This window comes from Zootoca vivipara, chromosome 1 (genome assembly GCF_965207765.1).
Source record: "Zootoca vivipara chromosome 1, rZooViv2.hap1.1, whole genome shotgun sequence".
Taxonomy (NCBI): Eukaryota; Metazoa; Chordata; class Lepidosauria; order Squamata; family Lacertidae; genus Zootoca; species Zootoca vivipara.
Window position 1 is genome coordinate 130,217,589 of NC_142582.1, and position 23,675 is coordinate 130,241,263.

The 23,675-nt window shown below is 48.3% G+C and overlaps 1 protein-coding gene across 1 annotated transcript in view; it reads left to right on the forward strand.

Annotated features, from left to right (window-relative positions):
- Positions 1-23,675, forward strand: part of LOC118097780 (maestro heat-like repeat-containing protein family member 2B) — a 69,496-nt gene that overhangs the window by 35,075 nt on the left and 10,746 nt on the right. The window contains exons 23-36 of the mRNA XM_088661449.1: positions 277-356; positions 693-819; positions 3,572-3,667; positions 5,532-5,633; positions 6,161-6,284; positions 8,722-8,831; positions 9,136-9,288; positions 12,008-12,162; positions 12,314-12,476; positions 14,000-14,190; positions 15,870-16,007; positions 19,664-19,775; positions 21,471-21,617; positions 22,694-22,867. Of these exons, the coding sequence (XP_088517575.1) occupies positions 277-356; positions 693-819; positions 3,572-3,667; positions 5,532-5,633; positions 6,161-6,284; positions 8,722-8,831; positions 9,136-9,288; positions 12,008-12,162; positions 12,314-12,476; positions 14,000-14,190; positions 15,870-16,007; positions 19,664-19,775; positions 21,471-21,617; positions 22,694-22,867 (1,872 nt within the window). The remainder of the gene's footprint in view (positions 1-276; positions 357-692; positions 820-3,571; positions 3,668-5,531; positions 5,634-6,160; positions 6,285-8,721; positions 8,832-9,135; positions 9,289-12,007; positions 12,163-12,313; positions 12,477-13,999; positions 14,191-15,869; positions 16,008-19,663; positions 19,776-21,470; positions 21,618-22,693; positions 22,868-23,675) is intronic.

A 23,675-nucleotide genomic window follows, 5' to 3' on the forward strand; every position in this document is an offset into this window, starting at 1 on the left:
AATGTGTTTTTGTGGCTAAATGCAGCAGCAGTCGTTCAAGATCCACCTTTGTGCTGCTAAAATATCACCTCTATCTCCTTCCCTCATGGCTTGATTGCCCTTAGCCTTTCAGGTAAGTTTATGACTGACTTAGCAAAGAGTGCTTGATCCCTTCTTGGTATCCTTTGGAAATCATAGAGGCCATGGCATGTCGGTGGAGGAAATCTCTCTGCCCCTCAAGGGTTTCCGCCCCCTACCCTCAATTCCTTTTGCCCTTTGCCCGTCTTGTGTTCACAGGATTTTATCAAGGATGAGCCACTGGACTCTCTGAATACTGCACTTCGTCCCCAAGCCATCACTGCCCTGGCATTCTTGAGGTAAGTGTGTTTCTTTTTTCCGCATAATTTCTTTTCACAGAATCAGAGTATGAAGGGGCCACAAGGGCCCCCTAGTCCAACCCTTGCAATGCATGAATCTTTTGCTCAATGTGGGACTCGAACCAATGACCCTGAAATTAAAGAGTCTCACGCTCTATCAGTTGAGCTATTCCTCTTTGGATTCTCTCTGGGTTGTTTAAGAGACTTTGGTAGGAGCCATCGCTACCTCTTGTGGGGAGCGAATGTTCCACAACCAAACTGAGGACCAGCCTACTATTCTTCAGATATCCACAAGTCTCTCCTATGTGACTTATCAGTCCACCTTCCTCCTGCCAGCAAACTGAAGCCATGTTTGGCCGTGGAGGAAATTCGCAGTCTCCTCGATCAGAGCATCAAAAGTTTGTTTCCTCTTCCTTCCCTGGAGCAGCTGAAAGAGACGGCGGGGGATGCTCTAAAGACTGAGGTAGGTGGCAAAAGTTTATTTCCAGGTCCTCTTTTCTCATCCACATGGGGGTTTCCTGGATGCATCTGATTGGCCACTGCCCGGAGGGCGGGACCAGGGCCGGATTTTGGTTTGATGAGGCCCTCAGCTACTGAAGGTAATGGGACCCTTTCTATGTCCAGCTGTCCTTTGCCAACAGCAAATTGCCGCTGCTTTTTGTGTTGAATATATGCTAGATGGTAATTTATGGACCTAATAGGTATCTCAAGCCATTTGCACATGCAACCATGCAACCAATCCATGCAGAATGTAGGCACCTATATATAGAAAGGAGCAAACCAGGGATATTTTAGGGAGCAGGCTAGCAGGAGCCTACACAACACCAAACACTGTTGCTGTATGTAGGTTTTATTTTATTTATTTTTTATCTTATATTTTGGAAATGTACACCCAGGGGTTTCCCCCCCCCTTTAATTCTTTTGGGGGGGCCCAAGAGAGTGGGGCCCTAAGCTCTAGCTTGTTTAGCTCATACGTATATCTGGCACTGGGTGGGAGTTTAATTCAGCTTACATTTAAAAAAAGCTTCCACCCTCTCTCTCTCTCTCTCTCTCTCTCTCTCTCTCTCTCTCTCTCTCTCTATCTATCTATATATATATATATATAGAGAGAGAGAGAGAGAGAGAGAGAGAGAGAGAGAGAGAGAGAGAGACATTCTCACCTCTCCAAATTTCATGGTGCTGTTATTCAACTGAGAATTCACACAAAAATTCGCATATTGTGTATACTGAATGTGGGGAAATGCATTAATTGCTGGAAGCCACGGGAGGAGAAAGTCCTCTTCTGCTCATGTCCTGCTTGCAGACTTCCAAGAGGCATCTAGCTAACCACTATGAGAACAGAATGTTGGACTAAATCAGCTCTCTTTGGCCTGATCCAGCAGCCAGACTCTTTCCAAGTTCAGTCTCTAGCACCTCCAAGTAGGAATGCAGGCCCAGGCTGGATCTACAATGATTGTAAAAACACACACATAATAATAGCTCTCAATGCAATTTCCCATTGACAATGGATCACTGCCCTACTGGTAGTGTAAACGTACCCCTACTTGAGATCTCACAACTCTGGGACATGATGTTGATGGGCAACTGACAACCCTTGTCAACAACAGCCGAACAGACAAGAAAATCACTGCTTTTCAGTCCACATGGCATAGTTATATTACATACAGTATGTGACATTGCTAGAACACGGTTATAGGCAGTGCTCTTTTCCTGGCCCACAGCACAATTTGGAGCACATGAAGCACATACAGTAGTACCCCTACTTACGAATAACTCTACTTATGAATGTTTCTACTTACGAACAGAGCTCCGTCCGCCATCTTGGATGCGGTTTAGATAGGATTTTTTCTACTTATGAATTTTTAGATAGGGTTGCTTCGACTTACGAATTTTTTTCTCCCAATGGCATTCAACTTACAAATGTGTGTTCGGAACGCATTAAATTCGTAAGTAGAGGTACCACTGTATTTTAAATATTACTATTTTCTGCCCCCCTTCTGCTTTTGTATAAACCTTGCAGACCAGCACTGCTGCGGATACAATATATCTTTTGAGCTGTGGACAACTGTTCAAGCAATGGAGATTGTTATGTCTAATTTTTGTGTTTGTTGAGTTTATGATGATATTGGCATGTCCACTTTGATAAAGCACTGCGGAGTATTCGGTGATGATTCTTTGACTGTATGCAATCGTTTTATCTTTGATAGCTCTTTTAAATAATAAATAATAAATAAAAGTGTGCCACTTACTGTACCAACTTCATGGTGAGTACCAGCACCATTTTTCCCTTAAAAAACAACAACCCGAAACACTGGTTAGAGGCCTCCAAGGACTTATGGAATGATAATTCACTTAAAAAACTGAAATGACTTAAACATTAAACGGAATTATACAGTCATACCTCTGGTTCCATTCGCTGTGAGTTGCGTACACCACAGGATACGAATGTGCTGAACCCGGAAGTACTGGAATGGGTTACTTCTGGGTTCGGTGATTCGCGCATGCGCAGATGCGCCGAATGACGTCACGTGCATGCGCAGAAGCGGCGAATCGTGCAGCGAGCATGCGCTGATTCGGCGCTTCGAATTGCGAACGGGGCTCCGGAACAGATCCCGTTCACATCCAGAGGTACCACTGTACAGTAGCACCTCGGGTTACGAACACGATCCGTTCCGGGTCGCAGTTCGTAACCCGAAAAGGTCGCAAACCGAGCGCCATTTCTGCGCATGCGCAAAGCGCGTTTTTCGCGTTTTTCGCGCCTTGTGCATCACCCCGCTTCTGCGCATGTGCGGAACGCGCGCGCGCCGAAAACACTTCCGGGTTTGCGGAGTTCGTAACCCGAACTGTTCGCAACCCGAGCGGTTCGTAAACCGAGGTACGACTGTATAGCCATTTGATGCTTCTGCTAGAGTGGGAGAGGGATTGTTGAAGATTGATTGTTTCTTCTTGCAGAGATAAGTGAAAACAAAAAAATATTACGGGGGAAAGAATGGCTCGTGTCTGAAACCTTGGGGAGCTGCTATCAGTTGAACGATACTGAGATAAATGGACCCAGTGTCTGACTCGGTACAGGGCAGCTTCCTATGTCCCGACTGGACCTCTGCAGCTGCTTATTAGAGCATTTTTTTAAAAAACCGCTGCCGATCCAGTCATGGATCTCCAGACATCCCATCTAGCTTGGCCCTCCGATCTCCCTGCTTGCGTTGTGCTTTCAGTCCCTGTACTCTTGCTCCATGGACGCCCTCGGGAAACTCGTGACGAGCATCATAGAGGACCACCCAACACCTGAGCTGATGGTCGAGATGTTCCAGGTGAGCAGCAGGAGAAACTCTCTCTATTGGCGTTCTTTAATTTGGAGTAGGCAGCCAATTTAGAGACCTTTTCAGGCAGGTGGAGGTGCTTAAAAGGCCTCCCCCACAACCGGCACCCCTGCCTTCACAGATACCCCTGCTCTGCTAAATCCACTCAGGAATGAATTGCCTTTTTTATTTGAGCTTCCAGACTCACATCGAAAACACTGCAGTAGTCTTCCTGGGAGGTTACTAAGGCATACATCGGTCCGTTTTCATTTCTTAGTGCAGAAACTCTTCATCGGATGTGTAGAGATCTTTCCTATTCTGCTTAATTCAAGAGGGTTCTGGAAGCTTCTGGAAGCTTCTCTGTGTGAACGAAACTTCGTGATGTTTGGGTTATTCCTTCAGAGAAGCTGAGTATACAGCTGGTTTAAACTGGTTCTCTTATCTCTTTCTGTCAAGGTCATGCAAGGTCTGTAAGGCCAGAAGGAGCCTCAGTTTCACTTTCTATTGCTTTTCCTTCTGGTGTGGTGTCCTGTACTTAGTATGTTTAGCGTTAAGGTTTTAGACTTACAGTGGAACCTCGGTTTATGAACACCTCGGTTTACGAATTTTCGGTTTACGAACGCTGCGGACCCATCTGGAATTACTTTCCATTACTTTCAATGGGAAAGTTCACTTCAGTTTATGAACGCTTCAGTTTATGAACAGACTTCCGGAACCAATTACACCCATGCTTCGGGTTAAGTACGCTTCAGGTTGAAGTACTCCACAGACCCATCTGGAACGGATTAATCCACTTTCCATTACTTTCAATGGAAATGTTCGCTTCAGTTTATGAACGCTTCAGTTTATGAACAGACTTCCGGTACCAATTGTGTTCATAAACCGAGGTACCACTGTACAGCAGTACCTCATGTTACGGGTGAGATCTGTTCCAGAGGCCCGTCCGTAACGTGAAATGCCCGCAACTTGAAGTGCTGCATCTGCGCAGGCACGCAACATGATTTGGCGCTTCTGCACATGTGCAAGCGGCAAAACCCAGACGTACTTCCAGGTTGCCACGCGAAAAAGACGCAACATGAAGTGGACACAACACGAGGTACGACTGTATTATAAGTTATTGTAAATTTAAGTTACGTCTGCTGCAACTGGATTACTTATGGACAGCGCCAACCCTGAATGTATTGGATTTGTGGCCATTATGCTCATTTGCCTTCAGTAGCAGTATCAAACTCTGCTGGATGGAATACAATTGCCTCTGGTCTATTTTTGGGGAACCTTGCAATGTGTTTAAGCTTTTACTCTGCTAACTATACATTGGAATCTGCTCTGGATCAATACTGAGTAGAATTCCAATGACAAAATCACGGTGGCAAGACCCTGTGTGCATAGCTGCCAAGTCTCCCGTATTCCCCGGGAAACCCCCGTTTTTCCAGCTGTTCCCAGCCGGAAAAAACAGATTTTTTTGTTTCCCCCCGGTTTATTCTGGTGCAGCGGCCATTTTGGAACTGGGCGGAGCATGCTCAGAAGCGACTTTTGATGCTGCTGTGCCCAGTTCCAAAATGGCTGCAGTGCGACTCCTGATGCGGCGGCCATTTTGGAACTGGGCACAGCAGCATCACAAGTCACTTCTGAGCATGCTCCGCCCAGTTCCAAAATGGCGGCAGCACTACTTCTGGTCCGGTCCCTTATTTCTCAGGCTGGAACTTGGCAGGTATGCCTGTGTGAGAACAACCATAGCTAATGTGGTGGACAAAATTGGCACTGTGTTTTTATATTGCAAACTCCCCTGTGATTGTCAGATGAAGGGCAGTATAGGAATTTAACAAAAATAGATTTTCTAACATCAGTTGCATTTCCCTTCCTGCTCCTCCAACAGCTCATAGACCCCTGGTTCACCGTATCAGACTGTAGCAGGGAGAGGGCACTGCAGGCAAGCTCCCAGACCCTCACTGCATTCCAGGAGAACTTTCAGCTCCCCGTGAGTTTTCTTCTCTTCCCCTGCTTGCCAGCTGCTCAGTCCGCACACCTCTGCCCACTATCTGTAAGCAACACCATTAAAATGCAATATTAAAAATGACTTAAAACAGCTTACGCTCGCAGAAATGAACTGCGAACGGCCCTGAATGTGCACATTTTTGCAAGGATTTCTACTCCTCCCCCGCAATATAATACATTTCCCCTGTTATTTTCACTGATATGTCTATGCTTGCACACACTTCCACGCTTGTACACATTATCTGGTCAGAGAATTTCAGTGCAAAATTCAGAGAAAGGGTGACTTTTGAAAGTTCGTGTATTGGTTTGAGAGGGGCAAATCAGGTAGCTTCTCATTGAAAGTCAATCAGAATCAGATTTCTTCCCAGCCCTGGTCACCATCCATCTCACAACTGGTGTGGGGGGGGACTCCCCCCCCAAAAAAACAACCCCAACCCCACCTCTGTTGAAGGTCATAAAGATCAGGCAGGCTCAAATGAACAGATTTTTTAAATCTTTCTTTTTCTGTAGGATGGAGAAAATTTCCAGCAATTTGGTTCGTTGGTTGCATTCCTTGCCCCCTATACCTGTGATAGCTCCATCAGATGCCGTCAGTGGGCTGCCCAGTGCATTAGTTGCCTTTTGCACATACAAGGTGAGGATGTTTTGAATGGGGGCAGTGTGAACACCCCACCCTTCACTCCTCTTTCTGATTGATTGATTGATTGATTGATCGGATGACTGGTCGGGTGATCAATTTAGTTTTATGGAGGAAAGGGCTGTCGATGCATACCCCGAAACATTTTGTGAATCTTTGCACTTTTCTCCATTTACTGTATTTATTTTCCCCGATTTGAACTATAAAATGGTGGTTTTCTTGACTCGAAATGAGGGTACCTGTCAGGGGATTGTTGCGGCTCCTCTCGAGTAAAGACGCTCCAGTCTGCACTGTCTTTAAGAGTTTTATTGTGCATTTAAGAGTTTTATTATTTTATTTGCAGTGCAGAGATAACAGAAAACATGCCCGCCTAGTCCGATTCAGAACCCGGCAACGGCTGCCTCCTGCTTTTCGGCCAGCATAAAAGCCTGGGCACCCCAAAACGCCGCCCCTTTGCCCTACATGTGGGTGCGCGCCTCAATTTGGGCACCGGAAGGAGAGGTTTCCCCTCTTGCTGGCTGGGGCGGCTCCTGGGCTCTGACATCTCGCTGAGTCCCTCATCCGCTGACCCTCTACCAGAGCGGTGCCAGGGCCCTGACACCTCACTGAGCCCTCTCTCCAATCTGCTCCATTCCTCATTCCCTCCTCCCGACTCGCTGCTTGTGCTGTCGCTGGGCGAAGTGCTGGTCAGGATGACGGGGGGGGAGGCTCCCTGTAGGGAGTCCCCCTGACAGTACCCCTAAACATTTTTTTTAAGAAAAAAAAACACTGGCTGTGAAATATACTCGGAGTCGAGAGTGAATTTCATGCTATTTATTCAGTTCGTAGTCATCAAGGAGAAGAAGAATGCCCTTTTCCCCAAACCATCTGCTTATATACATTATTTACACAATGGGCTTTGCGTGATTGGCTACTTCAGGGCTACACCTGTGGGCCAATCAGTTTGTGGATTGACTTCTGCCAGCAGCCTGATTGGCTGCTCCTGCAGGCCAATCAGGTTGCGGATTCACTTCTGCCAGCAGCCTGATTGGCTGCTCCTGCAGGCCAATCAGGTTGCGGATTCACTTCCACCTGGAGTTGGATTGGGTGGCTCCTGCGGACCAATCAGACTGCTGGTTCTGGATCCTATTGTTCTATGATTCAGCTCAGTACATAACAGGATGCTAGCCACGGCAGCTGTGTTCTTTTTGGACAGCTGGAGTCAGCAATGGTTCTGTAGACCTGTTGCTGGAAAGCAGAGGAGGGGACCCGCTTCTGGGTTAACAACAACAACATGTTATTCTTTGAAGGAGAACTAATTGAAAATGATTTACGAATGGTATTTAACTCCGAGTAGGCTTGCTAAGATAAGACTGAATCAGATGAGTGCTGGAGATGCAAAGAGGCGGAGGGAACAAACAGTCTTTCATATGTGGTGGACTTGCAAAAGGGTTAAGGAGTATTGGGAAATGATCCATAATGAACTGGGGAAAAAATGTTTAAAAGTGCTTTTTGCCAAAAACCAGAGTCCTTTCTGTTGGGGATAATTCAGACTGAAATGCCCAGATGTCAAAAAGGTTATCTATGTATTCCACTACTGCACCCCGTGTTTTGTTAGCCCCCAAATGGAAAATGAGCGAGGTCCCAACCAAAGAAGAATGGCAACTTAAGTTGATAGAATATGTGCAGCTTGCAGGCTTAACATGTAAACTAGGAGAACAAGAAGAACATATGTTTAGAGAAGAAAGCGTTTATTGAATATATGGGAAATAACTGTTGGCAGCATTAAGATAAATTCAACAGTGTATATAGGTTTTGATAGATGCAATAATGGAATACTGAATGGTATAGTTTCTGTAAAATATGCAGGGATTTAGGATATGTAAAATGAACCATGGAAAGAGAAGTAGGGAAGTCATTGATATATTAAGGATGTAAAAATGAGTACTTTAAATTGTAAAACAGAAAATTTAATAATAATGATAATAATAATAATAATAATAATAATAATAATAATCCACAGAGTTTAGGGCTTGCCGATCATAAGGTCGGCGGTTCGAATCCCTGCGACGGGGTGAGCTCCCGTTGCTTGGTCCCAGCTCCTGCCAACCTAGCAGTTCGAAAGCACGTCAAAGTGCAAGTAGATAAATAGGAACCGCTACAGCGGGAAGGTAAACGGCGTTTCCGTGCGCTGCTCTGGTTCGCCAGAAGCGGCTTTGTCATGCTGGCCACATGACCTGGAAGCTGTACGCCGCCTCCCTCGGCCAATAATGCGAGATGAGCGCGCAACCCCAGAGTCGGTCACGACTGGACCTAATGGTCAGGGGTCCCTTTACCTTTACCTATGATAATAGAATCATAGCAATGCCTCCTTTCAGCAAAATCTATCCAGCCAGAAGTGAAATGGTCAGGAAATAGATCGATCGCTATTCTCTCTCCCCTCCCTTCTTGCCAGCTCAGTCAAAAGTCACAGCAGAGGAGAAAGAAGAAATGCTGGCTGCCTGTCATGACCTGAAGGGTGATGTCCCCAGCGCTCTATTTGAAGCTTCGTGCAGAATGGCCAAGGTGAATTTCCCAGTCATTTGGGTAACATCTAAGGACCAGATTTCATTAAATCACAGAACTAGAGAGTTGGAAGGGACCCCAAGGGTCATCTAGTCCAACCCCCAGGAATGCAGGAATCGGAGAAGAAGAATCTGCAACAGGTGTCCACCCAAGCTCGGTTTTAAAATCCCCAGCAAAGGAAAATCCACCACCTTTGAGGGAGTAGATGCCACTTCCATTTGTTTGTTTTTCCCGCAGTTGCATTTCAGTGCAATTGCTATTGTGGTCATAGATTCGCAATCCTTTCCTTCTGGCATTTTCACAGGTGGTCAGCATGCATTTCCCACCAGATCAAGCCCTGGATTTCATCGAGGTCATCCTGGAAGACCTGGTGTCCGGAAATGAAATGTGCGCCATTTCTGCTGGCCGCTGGCTGCTAACCATCCTTTGGGACTCCGGAGATGCTATGGGAGCCCAGGTGACCACTTGCCACCACGGGTGTGTGTGTGTGTGGCTTTTATAAGCTTTGTTTGACATGTGTCAGACAGGTCTCCAAAGGCATCCATCTACAATTGGTTGTTGTTGCAGGCTTTGGCTGGTGTGGAAGCTTGGCTTTAGCTTTAGAGCAGAGGCAGGGATTGTGTTTCATAGTCCTTCTTGGGTGGGGGGCACATGCCAGTTATGGGTGGGGCTGGGTGGGCAAGTTGGCTGAGTGATGGATGCAACGCTCACCTTCGCACATTCTGCCCGTGCAAAAAGGACGCTCTTCCTACACGTACCCATCACTCCAAAAGAGCCAGCCATGTAAAAGCTCTTGCAGAGGACACAGAGCAGGGCCAGGGAGGGGTGTGGCCTTGTAGAAGGGGGTGTGGCTAAAGAGAGCCCTGGGGGCCAGGTAGAGAGGCTTGGGGTGCATGTGGCCCCCATGGCTGAAGTTCCTCACCCTTGTTTTCAAGCAACCAACGAACGTAAACCGAAATTAAGTTTTGACCTAACCAGCTTAGCACAGCAGAGCCCCACTGGGTCCTGAATGAAGTACAGTCATAGAATCATAGAGTTGGAAGAGACCACAAGGGCCATCCAGTCCAACCCCCTGCTGAGCAGGAAACACCATCAAAGCATTCTTGACATATGCCTGTCAAGCCTCTGCTTAAAGACCTCCAAAGAAGGAGACTCCACCACACCCCTTGGTAGCAAATTCCACTGCCGAACAGCTCTTACTGTCCGGAAGTTCTTCCTAATGTTTAGGTGGAATCTTCTTTCTTGTAGTTTCGTACCTTGGTTTTCAAACGGAATCAGTTCCGGAAGTCCGTTCGACTTCCAAAACATTCAGAAACCAAAGCGTGGCCCCTGCAGCCAGTTGGAAACTGTGGAAGCCACGCCGGATGTTCATCTTCCAACAATCATTCAAAAACACTCACTTCCGGTGTTTGATCGTTTGGGAGCCGAAACGTGCGAGTTCCAAGGCGTTCGGCAACCAAGTTACGACTGAACTTGGTTTTACTTCTGCAAAAACAAAGCAGATACCCTTCCACTGAGCTACAGCCTTTCCCCCAAATAAGTTTGCAATATGTAATATGTTCATGGTGTGCACATTCCTTGGACCAACCCACTCCCTTGGGCTGTAGAAGACAATTTAGAAATATAGGGCTGGGAAAATGCCTCTCTCTGAAACCCTGGAGAGCCATTGTGAGTATGGCAGGACCATTTGGATCCCTTCCAGTCAGGATTCAGGCCTCATCATGGGACTGAAACTGCCTTGGTCGCACTGGTTGATGATCTTCGGTGGGCTAGGGACAAAGGTGAGAGCTGTTTCCTAGTTCTGCTGGATCTCTCAGCGACTTTTGACACCATCGACCATAACATCCTTCTAGACCGTCTAGAGGGGTTGGGGGCTGGGGGCACTGTCATACAGTGGTTCCGCTCCTTCCTCCTGGGCCGTGTTCAGAAAGTGGTGGTGGGGGATGAGTGTTCAGACCCCTGGGCGCTCACTTGTGGGGTGCCTCACGGTTCTGTCCTCTCCCCCATGCTTTTTAACATCTACATGCAGCCGCTCATCAGGAGGTTTGGGCTGGGTGTTCATCAGTATGCGGATGATACCCAGCTCTACCTCTCTTTCAAATCAGAACCAGTGAAGGCGGTGAAGGTCTTGTGTGAGTGCTTGGAGGCGGTTGGAGGATGGATGGCGGCTAACAGATTGAGATTGAATCCTGACAAGACAGAAGTACTGTTTGTGGGGGACAGGAGGCGGGCAGGTGTGGAGGATTCCCTGGTCCTGAATGGGGTAACTATGCCCCTGAAAGACCAGGTGTGCAGCCTGGGAGTCATTTTGGACTCACAGTTGTCCATGGAGGTGCAGGTCAATTCTGTGTCCAGGGCAGCTGTTTATCAGCTCCATCTGGTACGCAGGCTGAGACCCTACCTGCCCGAAGACTGTCTCGCCAGAGTGGTGTATGCTCTAGTTATCTCTCGCTTGGACTACTGCAACGCGCTCTACGTGGGGCTACCTTTGAAGGTGACCCAGAAACTACTACTAACCCAGAATGCGGCAGCTAGACTGGTGACTGGAAGTGGCCCCGAGACCACATAACACTGGTCCTGAAAGACCTACATTGGCTCCCAGTACGTTTCCGAGCACAATTCAAAGTGTTGGTGCTGACCTTTAAAGCCCTAAACGGCCTCGGCCCAGTATACCTAAAGGAGCGTCTCCTCCCCCATCGTTCTGCACGGAAACTGAGGTCCAGTACCAAGGGCCTTCTGGCGGTTCCCTCGCTGATAGAATCCAAGTTACAGGGAACCAGGCAGAGGGCCTTCTCGGTAGTGGCACCCACCCTGTGGAATGCCCTCCCACCAGAGGTCAAAGAGAACAACAACTACCAGACCCTTAGAAGGCATCTCAAGGCAGCCCTGTTTAGGGAAGCTTTTAATGTTTGATGGATTTCTGTATTTTAATATTTTGTTGGAAGCCGCCCAGAGTGGCTGGGGGAACCCGGCCAGATGGGCGGGGTATAAATAATAAATTATTATTATTATTATTATTATTATTATTATTAATATTATTACAAAGCAGGTTCTTACGCTCCTTTGTTCAGAGAAAGCAGAGTAGCGTTAAATTTCTAAGAAGGTATTTGGAATTTCTAGAATGCAATTGACTCAAGCGAGTGGGACTGCTGATAGCAATGCATTGCCCTCGTCAGGTTTCAGAGATCCTGGACATTTTCTACAGCCGCTTGCCCACCATCAAGCAGGAAGATCTGCGGCAGGTCCTTGTGGAAGCCGTGTCTGCTGTCTCCCATTTTCACCTGGACACCGTGATCGAGAGCCTATTCCGCCGCCGCCTCCCGATGGACAGGTGCATGTCAGCATGAAGCCGAGGCTTTTGTACATTTGGGGAGATTCTGCATCTGCGTTTCAGCCCACAAATTGGACCCACTGGGTTTAAGTGAGCGGTGCTTGGGGGGGGCACACAAAGTCTCTTCAACTTCTGTGTTGTTGCATTGCAGTGAAACGGGTGAACTCTGGAGGTCTCTAGGCAAAGACCCTTCCCAGGCCTTACTGATTTTATGTAAGCTAGCAGCTAGGGTGGCCGAGCCGTCAAGTCTGGAAGCCCCTTTCTCCTCAGGCAGCAATGAGAGCATGGAATTTGCAGATGAAGGATCTCTCAAGGTGAGTGAGAAGAAGTTTCCTGCTCGGCAGGGGGTTGGACTGGATGGCCCTTGTGGTCTCTTCCAACTCTATGATTCTATGGTAAGTGAGGAGCAGTTGAGAAACTGGGAGGGATTCTTAGAGCGGAGAGATTTTAGCTTGCTTAATGTAGACTGAAACAACATAAGAGCATTAGGGAGAGCCTGGCTACTGGGGTAGCCTCACACGCACCAGCAATCTGATGGGGGGTTTTTTGTTCTTGGTTGAAGAGGAAAATATAGGTATACATGAAAAAGAGAATTCCAAGATGCCTAAGATCCAGGTTTGGAGCAAGTACTCTTTGGTGAGAGAACCCCAGCACAAAATTTTCCCTCCTAAGTTGTTTCCAAAGTCCCTCTCTTAGCATAGAAAGAGACCACACATTTGGTAAGTTAAAAATGCTTTACTTACAAACTCTTCAAAGGTCACATTCATGTGCTTTTACATACGGCAGTCAGAAAATCAGGCAGTCTTGGAAGGTGGACTCTCCTTCATCAAAGGTTTTTCAGCAGAGACTGGATTCTGTCAGCGATTCTTTAGCTGTGATCCCCGCATTGGAAGAATTTGGACTAGATGTCAGGGACTGGGCGGAGGAGGAATGGTGAAGACTGCCTCCCCAGCCTGACCCTTCCAGAGAAGAAGGAGACAGTTCAGAATTACAACAGGGGTTTGAGAGAGGTCACAGCTCAGAGGCAGATGTGGGGGAAAGCTGGGAAATAATGGGAGAGGAGGATGAGGAAGAGGAACCACCAGGAGGGCAACAGCTGGCGGACACGGTATCCTTAGAAAGCATTCCAGACCCTCCATCTCCCAGAACCTGGCGAGCCTTGAAAGTAGGAGAGCAAAGAGCTCAGAAGCAAAGGGCCCTCAGCACCACCTGTAGAGGAGATGATGAAGTGAGAGAAGGGGGGGGGTGGACAACATCATTACTCCAAGAGGCTGCGTTCCAAGCCTCTCTCTGTAAATCTATATATATATAAATGTAAACTGGCCATGTGGGTGTGTCTCCACTTTTCTCCGAAACCGCTTGACTGATTGCATTCAAATTTGGACACAACATCCCAAGTGAATATGCGAGTGACCATATACAGTTTGCGTAGATAGATGTCACACCTATGGCAGGTAAAGCAGGTAAAACCCACTGTTCCTGAACACAAAACTCAGACAGCTGGGGATGCTGGGAGCACAGGAGAGGTTGCAAAACAGTGCCCTCTAGCAATGGCTACACTGGTACTGCAGCTAGGAAAGCTTCCCTCTCCATAGCATCCCAGCAACGCGTGGCCGGGCCAGCTAGTATTGAATAAAAAGCAGATGGTAAGGACTTCTCCTTGTCTCATCCATTCCCAGCAACCTGCCGAGGGGGTTGTTTCCTCTGCCGCCTGACACTGAATGACCTCTGGGATCCCTTCTGACTCTACAATTCTATGATGGCCAGCCATTTTACTGGAAGACGTCCTCTCACACAGCGAGGTGTGATTTCATTCTCTTGCTGTTTCTCTGTTCAGGCCACTTGCGCCATCTACGAAGTCCTGTCCGTGCTGCACACCGAGGAGGGCATCCAGGAGATGTTCCCAGAGCTTTTCTGCACTCTCCTGCAGCAGGTCAGCCAAACCCTGGAGAAGAGGATGCCCTTCTACGAGGGTCGCCGGAGGCTGTTTCTGAGAGAGCAGCATTTGTCTGAAGGCAACCCTTGCAGGTCAGTCTCCCACTTTGTCCACCTCTTTTTGCATGGGCCTCCTCTGGAAACATATAGATCTTGGGTCTTATGAGGAAACAGTTGAGGCAATTGGGTATGTTAAGCCCGGAGAAGAGGAGACTGAGAGCTGATATGATACCTGTCTTCAAATAACGGAACGGCTGTGTCACATGGAAGGTGGAGCAAGATTGCTTTCTCTTGCTGTGGAAGGTAGGACCCGAACCAATGGATTCAAGCTACAAGCAAGAAGATTCCGACTAAACATTAGGAATAAACTTTGTGACAGCAAGAGCTGTTTAACAGAGGAATGGACTCCATCGGGAGGTTGTGGACTCTCCATCCTTGGAGGTTTGTAAGCAGAGATTGGGTGGCTATTTGTCAGGAATTTTTTTAGCTGAGACCCCAGCATTGCAGGGGGTTGGACTAGATGACCCTTGGGGTCCATTCCAGCTCTACAGCTCTATGGTTTCCTGCAAATCTTGGGCTTCCTCTTAGACAGCTGCACATGCAGAGTTCCCTCTTTATGACTTCTTTCCATGCAAAACAGTCTTTTTTATTTTTATTTTTAATCTGTGCAATTTCTATCCTGCCCTTCTTCCCAATGGGAGCCCAAGATAGCCAAAAGCTAAGAAAGCAAAACGCTATAAAATAAAATAAAGGCATTTAGTACACCAAGAAACAATGAAAACATTAAGTACATCAACAAACATTTAAAGACGGTCACATAGCCCTCACAGCTATTAATTTCCAGGTTGCCCAGAGCCATTGCTTTCGGCCATCAAACCTCCCAAATGAACATAATTGTGCGTTGTTGTTTTTTTAAATTGCTCCTGAATGTTAATAATGAGAGAGGCAGACACATCTCACCAGGAAGAGGGTTCCACAAATGGGGAGCCACCACCAAGAAGACGCTGTTGCAGAGCAGCATCTAGGGTGGCACAATCAAAAGGGCCTCCTCCGCCTGAAATGGTTGATATTGGGAAAGGCAGGATTGGGTAGTTGGATCTCAAGTCATTTATGGCTTTGTACGTTAATCCTAACCCCTTGAAATATGCCCAGTAGGACCAGAGGTGACCAGAGGTGGCAGACCGTTTTCAGTGTGTTCTAAAATATTGGCCTGTTCTGCTTCAAGTATCCGACTTTGACCTATCACTGTGCCATACAGAGCGTGCTCACGTACGGTTTATGTGCGTGGTACGGAAGCTGTACTTCAGAGCAGGGCTGTGTAGAATTATTAAAACAGCAGAGAGCATTATTGGCTTCCCACTCTCCACCTCAGAACAAATCTATACCACCAGGTGCCATAGAAAAGCACTAGACATATCAAGAGATCCACGCACCCTGGTCACCATTTCTTTCAGCTCCTTCCATTGGGGCGGAGATATAGAACAATGCAGGCAAGAACGAGCCGTCTCAGGAACAGTTTCTTCTCTAGAGCGATTTTGGCCTTAAATGGAAAGCCTGGACTTTGAAGTCATCTTATTTTACTTGTTATTTTGTATTATATTTACTGTTTTTAATTAGGTTTTGTAATTTTGGATTATGCGGAATGCTTTATCGGAAGTGGATGTAGCAACCGAGTAATTTCGTTGTTCCCGCAAGGGGACAATGACAATAAAGATATCTTATCTTATCTTCTTCTGATTCAGATGTCCTTTCTGTGCCCTTTTGCCCCACAGACTTTCTGTGGCAAGTCTGAAGGCTCTTGTGTTGAAGCTTATCTCTGATCCATCACTGGCAGAGTTTGGAGAGGTGAACATCTGGACTTCACTTGGTGATCCTAGAACCCACCAGGAGGGTGCTTCTCTGCTGGCCAGGTGAGGGACATGGGGTTTATTAGTGAACCAAGTCCTTCATTTGATGTTTGCCACCGTTCCCCTTATATTCAGGAGCAGTGGACTATGGAGCTACAGTGTCACAGGCACGGTAGCGGCTACTCTAGAGTAACGACTCCTCACGACGTTGCATTTTCATGCTTTTATTATGTGCAAACTATTTACAGTGAAGAGTCAGTGCTATGTACATGTTGTCAGTCTGGGTCAGAACCTCCGAATGGAGACTCCCGCGTCTTTTTCCAACAAAGTAGCCTGGGAATACTGAATCTCCGCCCCCGTCGCTTCTTGCGCAATTCCGGGGCCGGCGGGAGCGGTCTTCTTGCCGCGCTTCCCCTGCTTCCCCCTTCCTTTCCTAAGCGGAGCAGTGGCTCTGCTACCCTGCCTGAGCCCTGCCCTCTACTTCCTGATTCCCCGCTGGAGTCATCCCCCTCCCCGCTCCCACTGGCGCTGGGAGAAGAGCTTGTGCTTAAGATGGGAGGGGGTTGTCTGTAGCTTCTGTCCCTCACATACAGAATCAATGAAACATTTCAGGCTATCTGCTATATATTTGGGGAAATCATTTGCCTGTTGGCGATGTGTTTGGTCACCTTCTAAGACATTGCAATCAAATTATGCAGGACATGGGCGTACCCAGGATCAAAACTAGGGGGGGCAAGGGGAGGGGCCAAGGCACGGAAGGGGAGGGGCCACAAAGTGGGCGGGAACAGCGAACTCGCGCTCCGCCGGGCTGTGCCCCTCCCTAGCAGCAGGGCTGGTGGGCGGAGGCGGAGCCCAGCCCAGCGGAGCGCGAGTTCAGCGTTCCTGCCCGCCGCGCCGCGCTCTCTGGTTCCCCGCCGCGCTTGGCCTTGCCAGAGGGCGCGACGGGGAGCTGGAGGGAGGGCGCAGCGCGGCGGGCGGGAACGGCGAACTCGCGCTCCGCCGGGCTGTGCCCCTCCCTAGCAGCAGGGCTGGTGGGCGGAGGCGGAGCCCAGCCCAGCGGAGCGCGAGTTCGGCGTTCCCGCCCACCGCGCCGCGCTCCCTGGTTCCCCGCCACGCTTGGCCTTGCCTGAGGGCGCGCCGGGGAGCTGGAGGGAGGGTGCGGCGCGGTGCGGCGGGAATGGCGAACTCGCGCTCTGCCGGGCTGTGCTCCGCCTCTGCCCACCAGCCCTGCTTCTAGAGTAGGGCAGCTGCCCTAACTTGCCGCATGGTGGGTACGCCCTTGATGCAGGATGGTTCTTGAGATCAAGGAGCAGATTTGGGGACAATGGCCCGCCATTTAGAATCAAGATGGTGGACTTAACTTTTCGAAACCACACTAATTTTAACTAAATGTTGCACAATTGTTCCCAAGTTCAAGAACTGTAGAAAACCCTCCCATCAGATGTCAAAGAGAAAAACAGCTGCCGGATTTTTAGAAGACATCTGAAGGCAGCCCTGTTTAGGGAGGCTTTTAATGTTTAATAGATTATTTTATTTCATTTTTCTGCTGGAAGTCGCCCATAGTGGCTGGGCGGGGTATAAATATTATTATTATTACTAGTGTATTTCAGCCCGTTCAATAACGGGTGCTAGAACATCCTGGGGTTCGGAGAAGCGCTTGCGCAGCGCTTCTCCGAACCCTGGGACCTCTCCTTGCTGTCGGCGGCAGGGGGACAGGAACGGAGGAGAAGAAAGCGCTGCTTTCTCCTCCTCCGTTCCTCTCCCCAAGCCGCGGACAGGAAGGAGGCATCCCGGGGTTCAGAGAAGCACTTGCGCAGCGCTTATCCGAACCCTGGGACCTGTCCTTGCTGTCGGCGGCAGGGGGACAGGAACGGAGGAGAAGAAAGCGCTGCTTTCTCCTCCTCCGTTCCTCTCCCCAAGCCGCGGACAGGAGGGAGGCATCCCGGGGTTCAGAGAAGCGCTTGTGCGCTTCTCCGAACCCCGGGACCTGTCCTTGCTGGACGCACACACGTGCGCGCTCTCCCCCCCCCTGCCGCCAACGCTCAGTCCAGCCAGGAGCGGCGGTTGGCAGCCGCAGGGAAACGGTAGGTGGGGGGAGCGCGTGCGTGTGTGCGTCCTGTCTCTCCGTCCAATCCCTGTGTCTCTGGGGTACATGCACAGTACCCCAGGGACACATGGGACAACTTGGACGCAGGGACAACTTGGACTTTATTATATAGGATTATTATTATTATTATTATTATTATTATTATTATTATTATTATTATTATTATTCAAACTGCACTGATTTCAAACTGCACAGGTTATTTGGGTTCTCAGAATTCCCAGGCAATGCCGGTTATGGGGATGATTATGGTAACAATAATAACAACAATAATTTATTAGTAATACAGTGGTACCTTGGCTCTCAAACTTAATCCGTTCTGGAAGTCCGTTCCAAAACCAAAGCGTTCCAAAACCAAGGCACGTTTTACCATAGAAAGTAATGCAGACTTTTAAAAACAACCCCTAAAACAGCAATTTAACATGAATTTTACTATCTAACGAGACCATTGATCCATAAAATGAAAGCAATAAACAATGTACTCCAGTCACACAATCAATCAATCGATCAATCAATAGCTGAACTGGGTTCCACACAGTAACATAAAAAAGAGCCGCAGAAACAAAATGCAAAATAAATAGCAAAACCAGTCAGGCCTCAGTGTAACACTCAAAACAGAAGTGTGGCACTCAAATTGGAAGCGTAACACTCAAAATGGAGCATGTTCGGCTTCTGAAAAAAGTTCGCAAACCAGAACACTGACTTCCGGGTTTGCAGTGTTTGGGTTCCAAGTTGTTTGAGTACCAAGGCATTTGAGAACCAAGGTACCATTCTAAACCCAAACAAGCCATTCCCCAGGGTTCCCGAGTCCTGTGATTGCCCAACACAGTGGCGGAGCTTCAAGCTCTGGCACCGGGGGGGGGGGGGCGGAGAGCAGGTGGTGGCAAGGCTGGCACACATCCTGGGAGCATGGTGCACCACCCACAGGGGCGTGGCATGTGTCCTGGGGGCGTGGGGCGCCGCCTGCGGGGCGTGGCACCCAGCGCGGGTTGGGGTACAGCCGTGATGGCACCCCACCGGGATCACGCTGTCGGGGGCGGTGCGTTCCCCCCACGCTTCTCTTCCTCTGCCAGTGGCTCAACAGCTAGACATGTTTGAGAGAAAGCAAGGGGCGGAGAGGGGTTGGTTTGGCAGGAGAGGTTGCCTTGTGTTGGGATGAAGCTGCTCTGAACTAGAGGAGCTCATATTTCACACTGGACAGCCATAATCTGGTGAACTGGGTTCACGTCTCTGCCCCTCCACATGCAGCTAGGGCTAGTCACACTTCTCTGAAGTCTCTCAGCCTCACTCACCTCACGGAGTGTTTGTTGTGGGAGAGGAAGGGAAAGGAGAATGTTAGCTGCTTTGGGACTCCTTAGGGTAGTGATAAAGCAAGATATCAAATCCAAACTACTACTACTCCTCCTCCTCCTCTTCTTCTTCTTCTTCTTCTTCTTCTTCTTCTTCTTCTTCTTCTTCTTCTTCTTCTTCTTCTCCTTCTCCTTCTCCTTCTCCTTCTCCTTCTCCTTCTCCTTCTCCTTCTCCTTCTCCTTCTTCTTCTTCCCAATTCAGACACCCTCACTAGCCCACACAGCTGTGGAGGTGAGCATCTTGTAATGTTCCTTTTCTCTTATAGACATCTGTTTCAGAATAGACTTTTGGACCACAAGATCATTGAGAATGCCCTCCCCTGGATGACTTCAGAGTCTGAAAAGCTTCGGCTGACAGGAACTGCCTTCTTTTCAGAGGTAAGGCCTGGGCACCTCAGGTGTTGCTTTCAAAAGGTGCCGCGGTATTTGAGCATAAGAACTGAGGGCTGTGCCTTGTTTCCAGTGCTAGTCCTAATCAGGGTAGACCCATTGAAATTAATGAACTTAAGTTAGCAATTCCCGTGAATTTCAGGGGTTTCACTCTGAGTGGGACTAGCACTGGATGTCGCCCACTGTTTCCAGGAATCGTAGGGCAGTAGCAGAGAGAAAACAACAGCAATGAACATTTCTGGTTCGGCAAGAGGAATCGAAAGGACGTCCATAATCGAAAGTATATCTCTCTTCCTGGAGCCACTTAAAAGGAAGTCCTTCTTCACACAGTGCCCAGTTAAACTGTGGAACTCCCTCCCCCAGGAGGCAGAGATGGCCACCAACTAGGATGGCTTTAGAAAGAGGATTAAGGCAAATTCATGGAGGAGAAGAGGGCTATCGGTGGCTACTAGCCAGGATGGCTGTGCTCTGCAGCCACACTTGGAGGCATCAATGCTTCTGAATGCCAGTTGCTGGAAACCACTGGCCAGGAGAAAGTGCCCTTGTGAGCTCAGTTGCAAGTTTCCCACAGGCATCTTAGCTGGCCATTGTGAGAACAGGATGCTGGACTAGATGGGCCACAGGCCTGATCCAGCAGGCTCGCCTTGTGTTCTCCCAGCCAAGCAACACTATCTCCCCATATTCTGTTACTGCCACTTCAGTCCTTTGCTGTTAAGATGGCACAGGCTGAATCTACACATATATCTTTTTAAATAAAAAAATCGCTGTGAAAATGCTTTTTTCAAACAGCATATTAAAATATATATAGAACTAGCTGTACCCAGCCACGCGTTGCTGTGGCTCATCCCTGTGACTCATCCCACCCCACCCCGTCCTGACCCATGACCCGTCCCGACCCCGTCCTCCCCCCACCCAGGCGAGCCCCTACCTCCACTCAGCTCAATCTGCAGTTTCACTCTTGTCCAGCAGGCGTTCCCTGCAAACCTGAGCTGAGCTGCTATGGAGAGGGAAGCATTGGTAGCTGCAGTACCAGTGGAGTCGTCGCTAGAGGGCGATGTTTTGCAACCTCTCCTGTTCCTGTTTTTTCTTCCCAAAAAACATGTTTTTACATGTGACAGGTGTGACATCTGTATAATCTAAGTATATGGAAACACTCGCATATTTGCATGTGACATTGTGTCCAAATTTCAATGCAATCGGTCAAGCGGTTTCGGAGAACAATGGAGACACACAAACATGAACATTTTACATTTATATTTATAGATGATAGATAGATAGATAGATAGATAGATAGATAGATAGATTTGCCATTAGTGCATCAACGCCATCTAGTGTCACATTTGTATAATGCACTTAAAGCACACTTTAAAACGCTATATTTGCAGCCGTATAGCTGAGTCCTCAGTCTCAAATGTACAAAAGTGAATTGTGCAATGTAATTGGTTAGAGTGTTGGACTGCGTCCTGGGAGACCAGGGTTTGAATCCCTGATCAGCCATGAAGCTCCCTGGGTGACCTTGGGGCAGTCATCATCTCTCAGCGTAACCTACCTCACAGGGTTGTTGTGAGGATAAAATGGGGAGGATGCAAACCATGTGCACCACCTCGAGCCCCTTGGAATTAAGAAGTGGTATATAAATGCAATAAAATAAGTATCTAAATAAAATGGTCTGGTTTTATGCAGGCGATCCGGGACCCCATGCTAGGAGAAAGGGTGCGTTTGAAATCCATTCTTCCCCTCCTGATGAAGAGGGCAGGGGACCACCACCTGGCCACCCGCCAGATGGCAATCAAGGGCCTGGCAAATGTTCTCCTCGTGGCTGCAGACAAGGTGAGGCTTTGCTCTTTAAAGGTGGCGTCATTGCAGAACGCCCATGCGTCAAAGGCACCAGCCGAGGGTGGCAACACGAGACAGGGCCTTTTCTGCAGTGGCTCCCTGCTCATGGAATGCTTTCCCCAGGAAGGCTCACCTGGCGTCTAAAGATAGGCAACAATGACGCCAGGTGAAAATGTTCCTCTTTAGCTAGGCGTTTGGCTGATTAACATCCTATGGCTTTTTAAATGTGCTTGTGTGGGGGGTATTGGTTTGTTTTTGTTTTGCTATGTATTTTGTGGAATTCAACATCCTGGTCTTCTGATCGTTCTATCTGTGCAAGCTGGATAGCTCAGCTGGTTAGATTGTGGTGCTGATTTCACCAAGGTCGCAGGTTCGATCCTCAAATGGAACATATTTCTGCATTGCGAGGGGTTATACTAGACGACCCTCAGGGTCCCTTGCAGCTCTACAATTCTATGATTCTAAGATTTCAGCTTGCCAGACAGAACAATCCCCTTTCTCCCCCAACCCCCAAGCACTGTGGCATAGCTGTCCAGTTTTCCCTTTTCTCGCGAGGAAGCCTATTCAGCATAAGGGAATTTCCCTTAAAAAAGGGGAGAACTTGACAGCTATGAAATGGAAGTCCTTGCTGAGGGCTTCAGCTGACATGGGGGAACCCTGCCCTATATTTCAAACTCTTTATGGAAGGACCAAAGGATTCATTAGAGAAGTGGGAGAATTTTATTCAATACTGCAGGCAAAATCACAGCCACTATGAACTCAGCCAAGAGGCAGTTGAGGTTATTTGAGAAGCCACATATGTATTGACTTAGACTTAATTAGACTTCTTCTTTTTCCAGGCGTATTTACTAAGAATAAATGCTAAAGTGCATCTGTGTGCTTGCTGGTCGATATATTTAATTTGGCCTCGTAAATTATTTCACATAATGGATTATGGATTTCATAGTCCCCCCCCCTTTTTTTGTTCTTTATATCATTGCATCCATCATGAAGGTAAAATGAGTATTTTGAAAAAGGACTCTTGCCCGTCTCCCATATCATGGGCGCTCATCTAATGTCCTCCCTTCCAGGTGAAACAGCAGAAGAAGACCATTGTGGCTATTTTCCTGGGAACGTTGTATGACTCGAATGTGGTGCTGGAGGGTCTCCGAGCCCTTGCCCTGGTCTTTCCTCACCTAAACAGGCAGGATGTGGGCTTCATGTTCAAAGACATCTCTACGAAGACCACCACCTACCTGAGTGATGTAAGCCAGTGATAGAACAACCCCCCCACCCCCCACCCTTCAAATTTCGATTTCCCGAGATCCGGCTTTGTGTTTCAAGTTATCTTCCCATGGTGAACATAGGAAACTGCCTTGCAATGAATGAGTCAGACTATGGTCCCATCTAGCTCAATGTCTTCTGCACTGACTGGCAGCGACTCCCCAGGGCTTTCAAGCCAAAAGTCTCTCCTAACCCTGCCTGGAGACGCCGGTGGGGATTGAACCTGGGACCTTTTGCGTGCGAAGCAGATGCTCTGCCGATGAGCTACAGCCCTGCCATTGCTTGCTGCCAGCTCATCTCTGCTACAGTACAGGGAAGGGATGCTCTGCAGTGATGTTGTGCAATGGAAGCTGTGGTCTTGGGTGGTAGTTAAGGGACGCAGGTGGTGCTGTGGTCTAAACCACTGAGCCTCTTGGGCTTGCCGATCAGAAGGTCGGCAGCTCAAATCCCCGTGACGGGGTGAGCTCCCATTGCTCTGCCCCAGCTCCTGGCAACCTAGCAGTTCGAAAGCATGCCAGTGCAAGTAGATAAATAGGAACCGCTGTGGCGGGAAGGTAAACGGTGTTTCCGTGTGCTGCTCTGGTTTCCATCACAGTGTTCCGCTGCACCAGAAGCGGTTTGGTTTTTTAAAACAAACAAACAAACATTTTTTATTAATTTTTCCATTTTTAAAAATAAAACATTTTTTATTAAATTTTCCAACCAGAAGCGGTTTAGTCCTGCTGGCCACATGACCTGGAAGTTGTTTACGGACAAACACCAGCTCCCTCGGCCTATAGAGCGAGATGA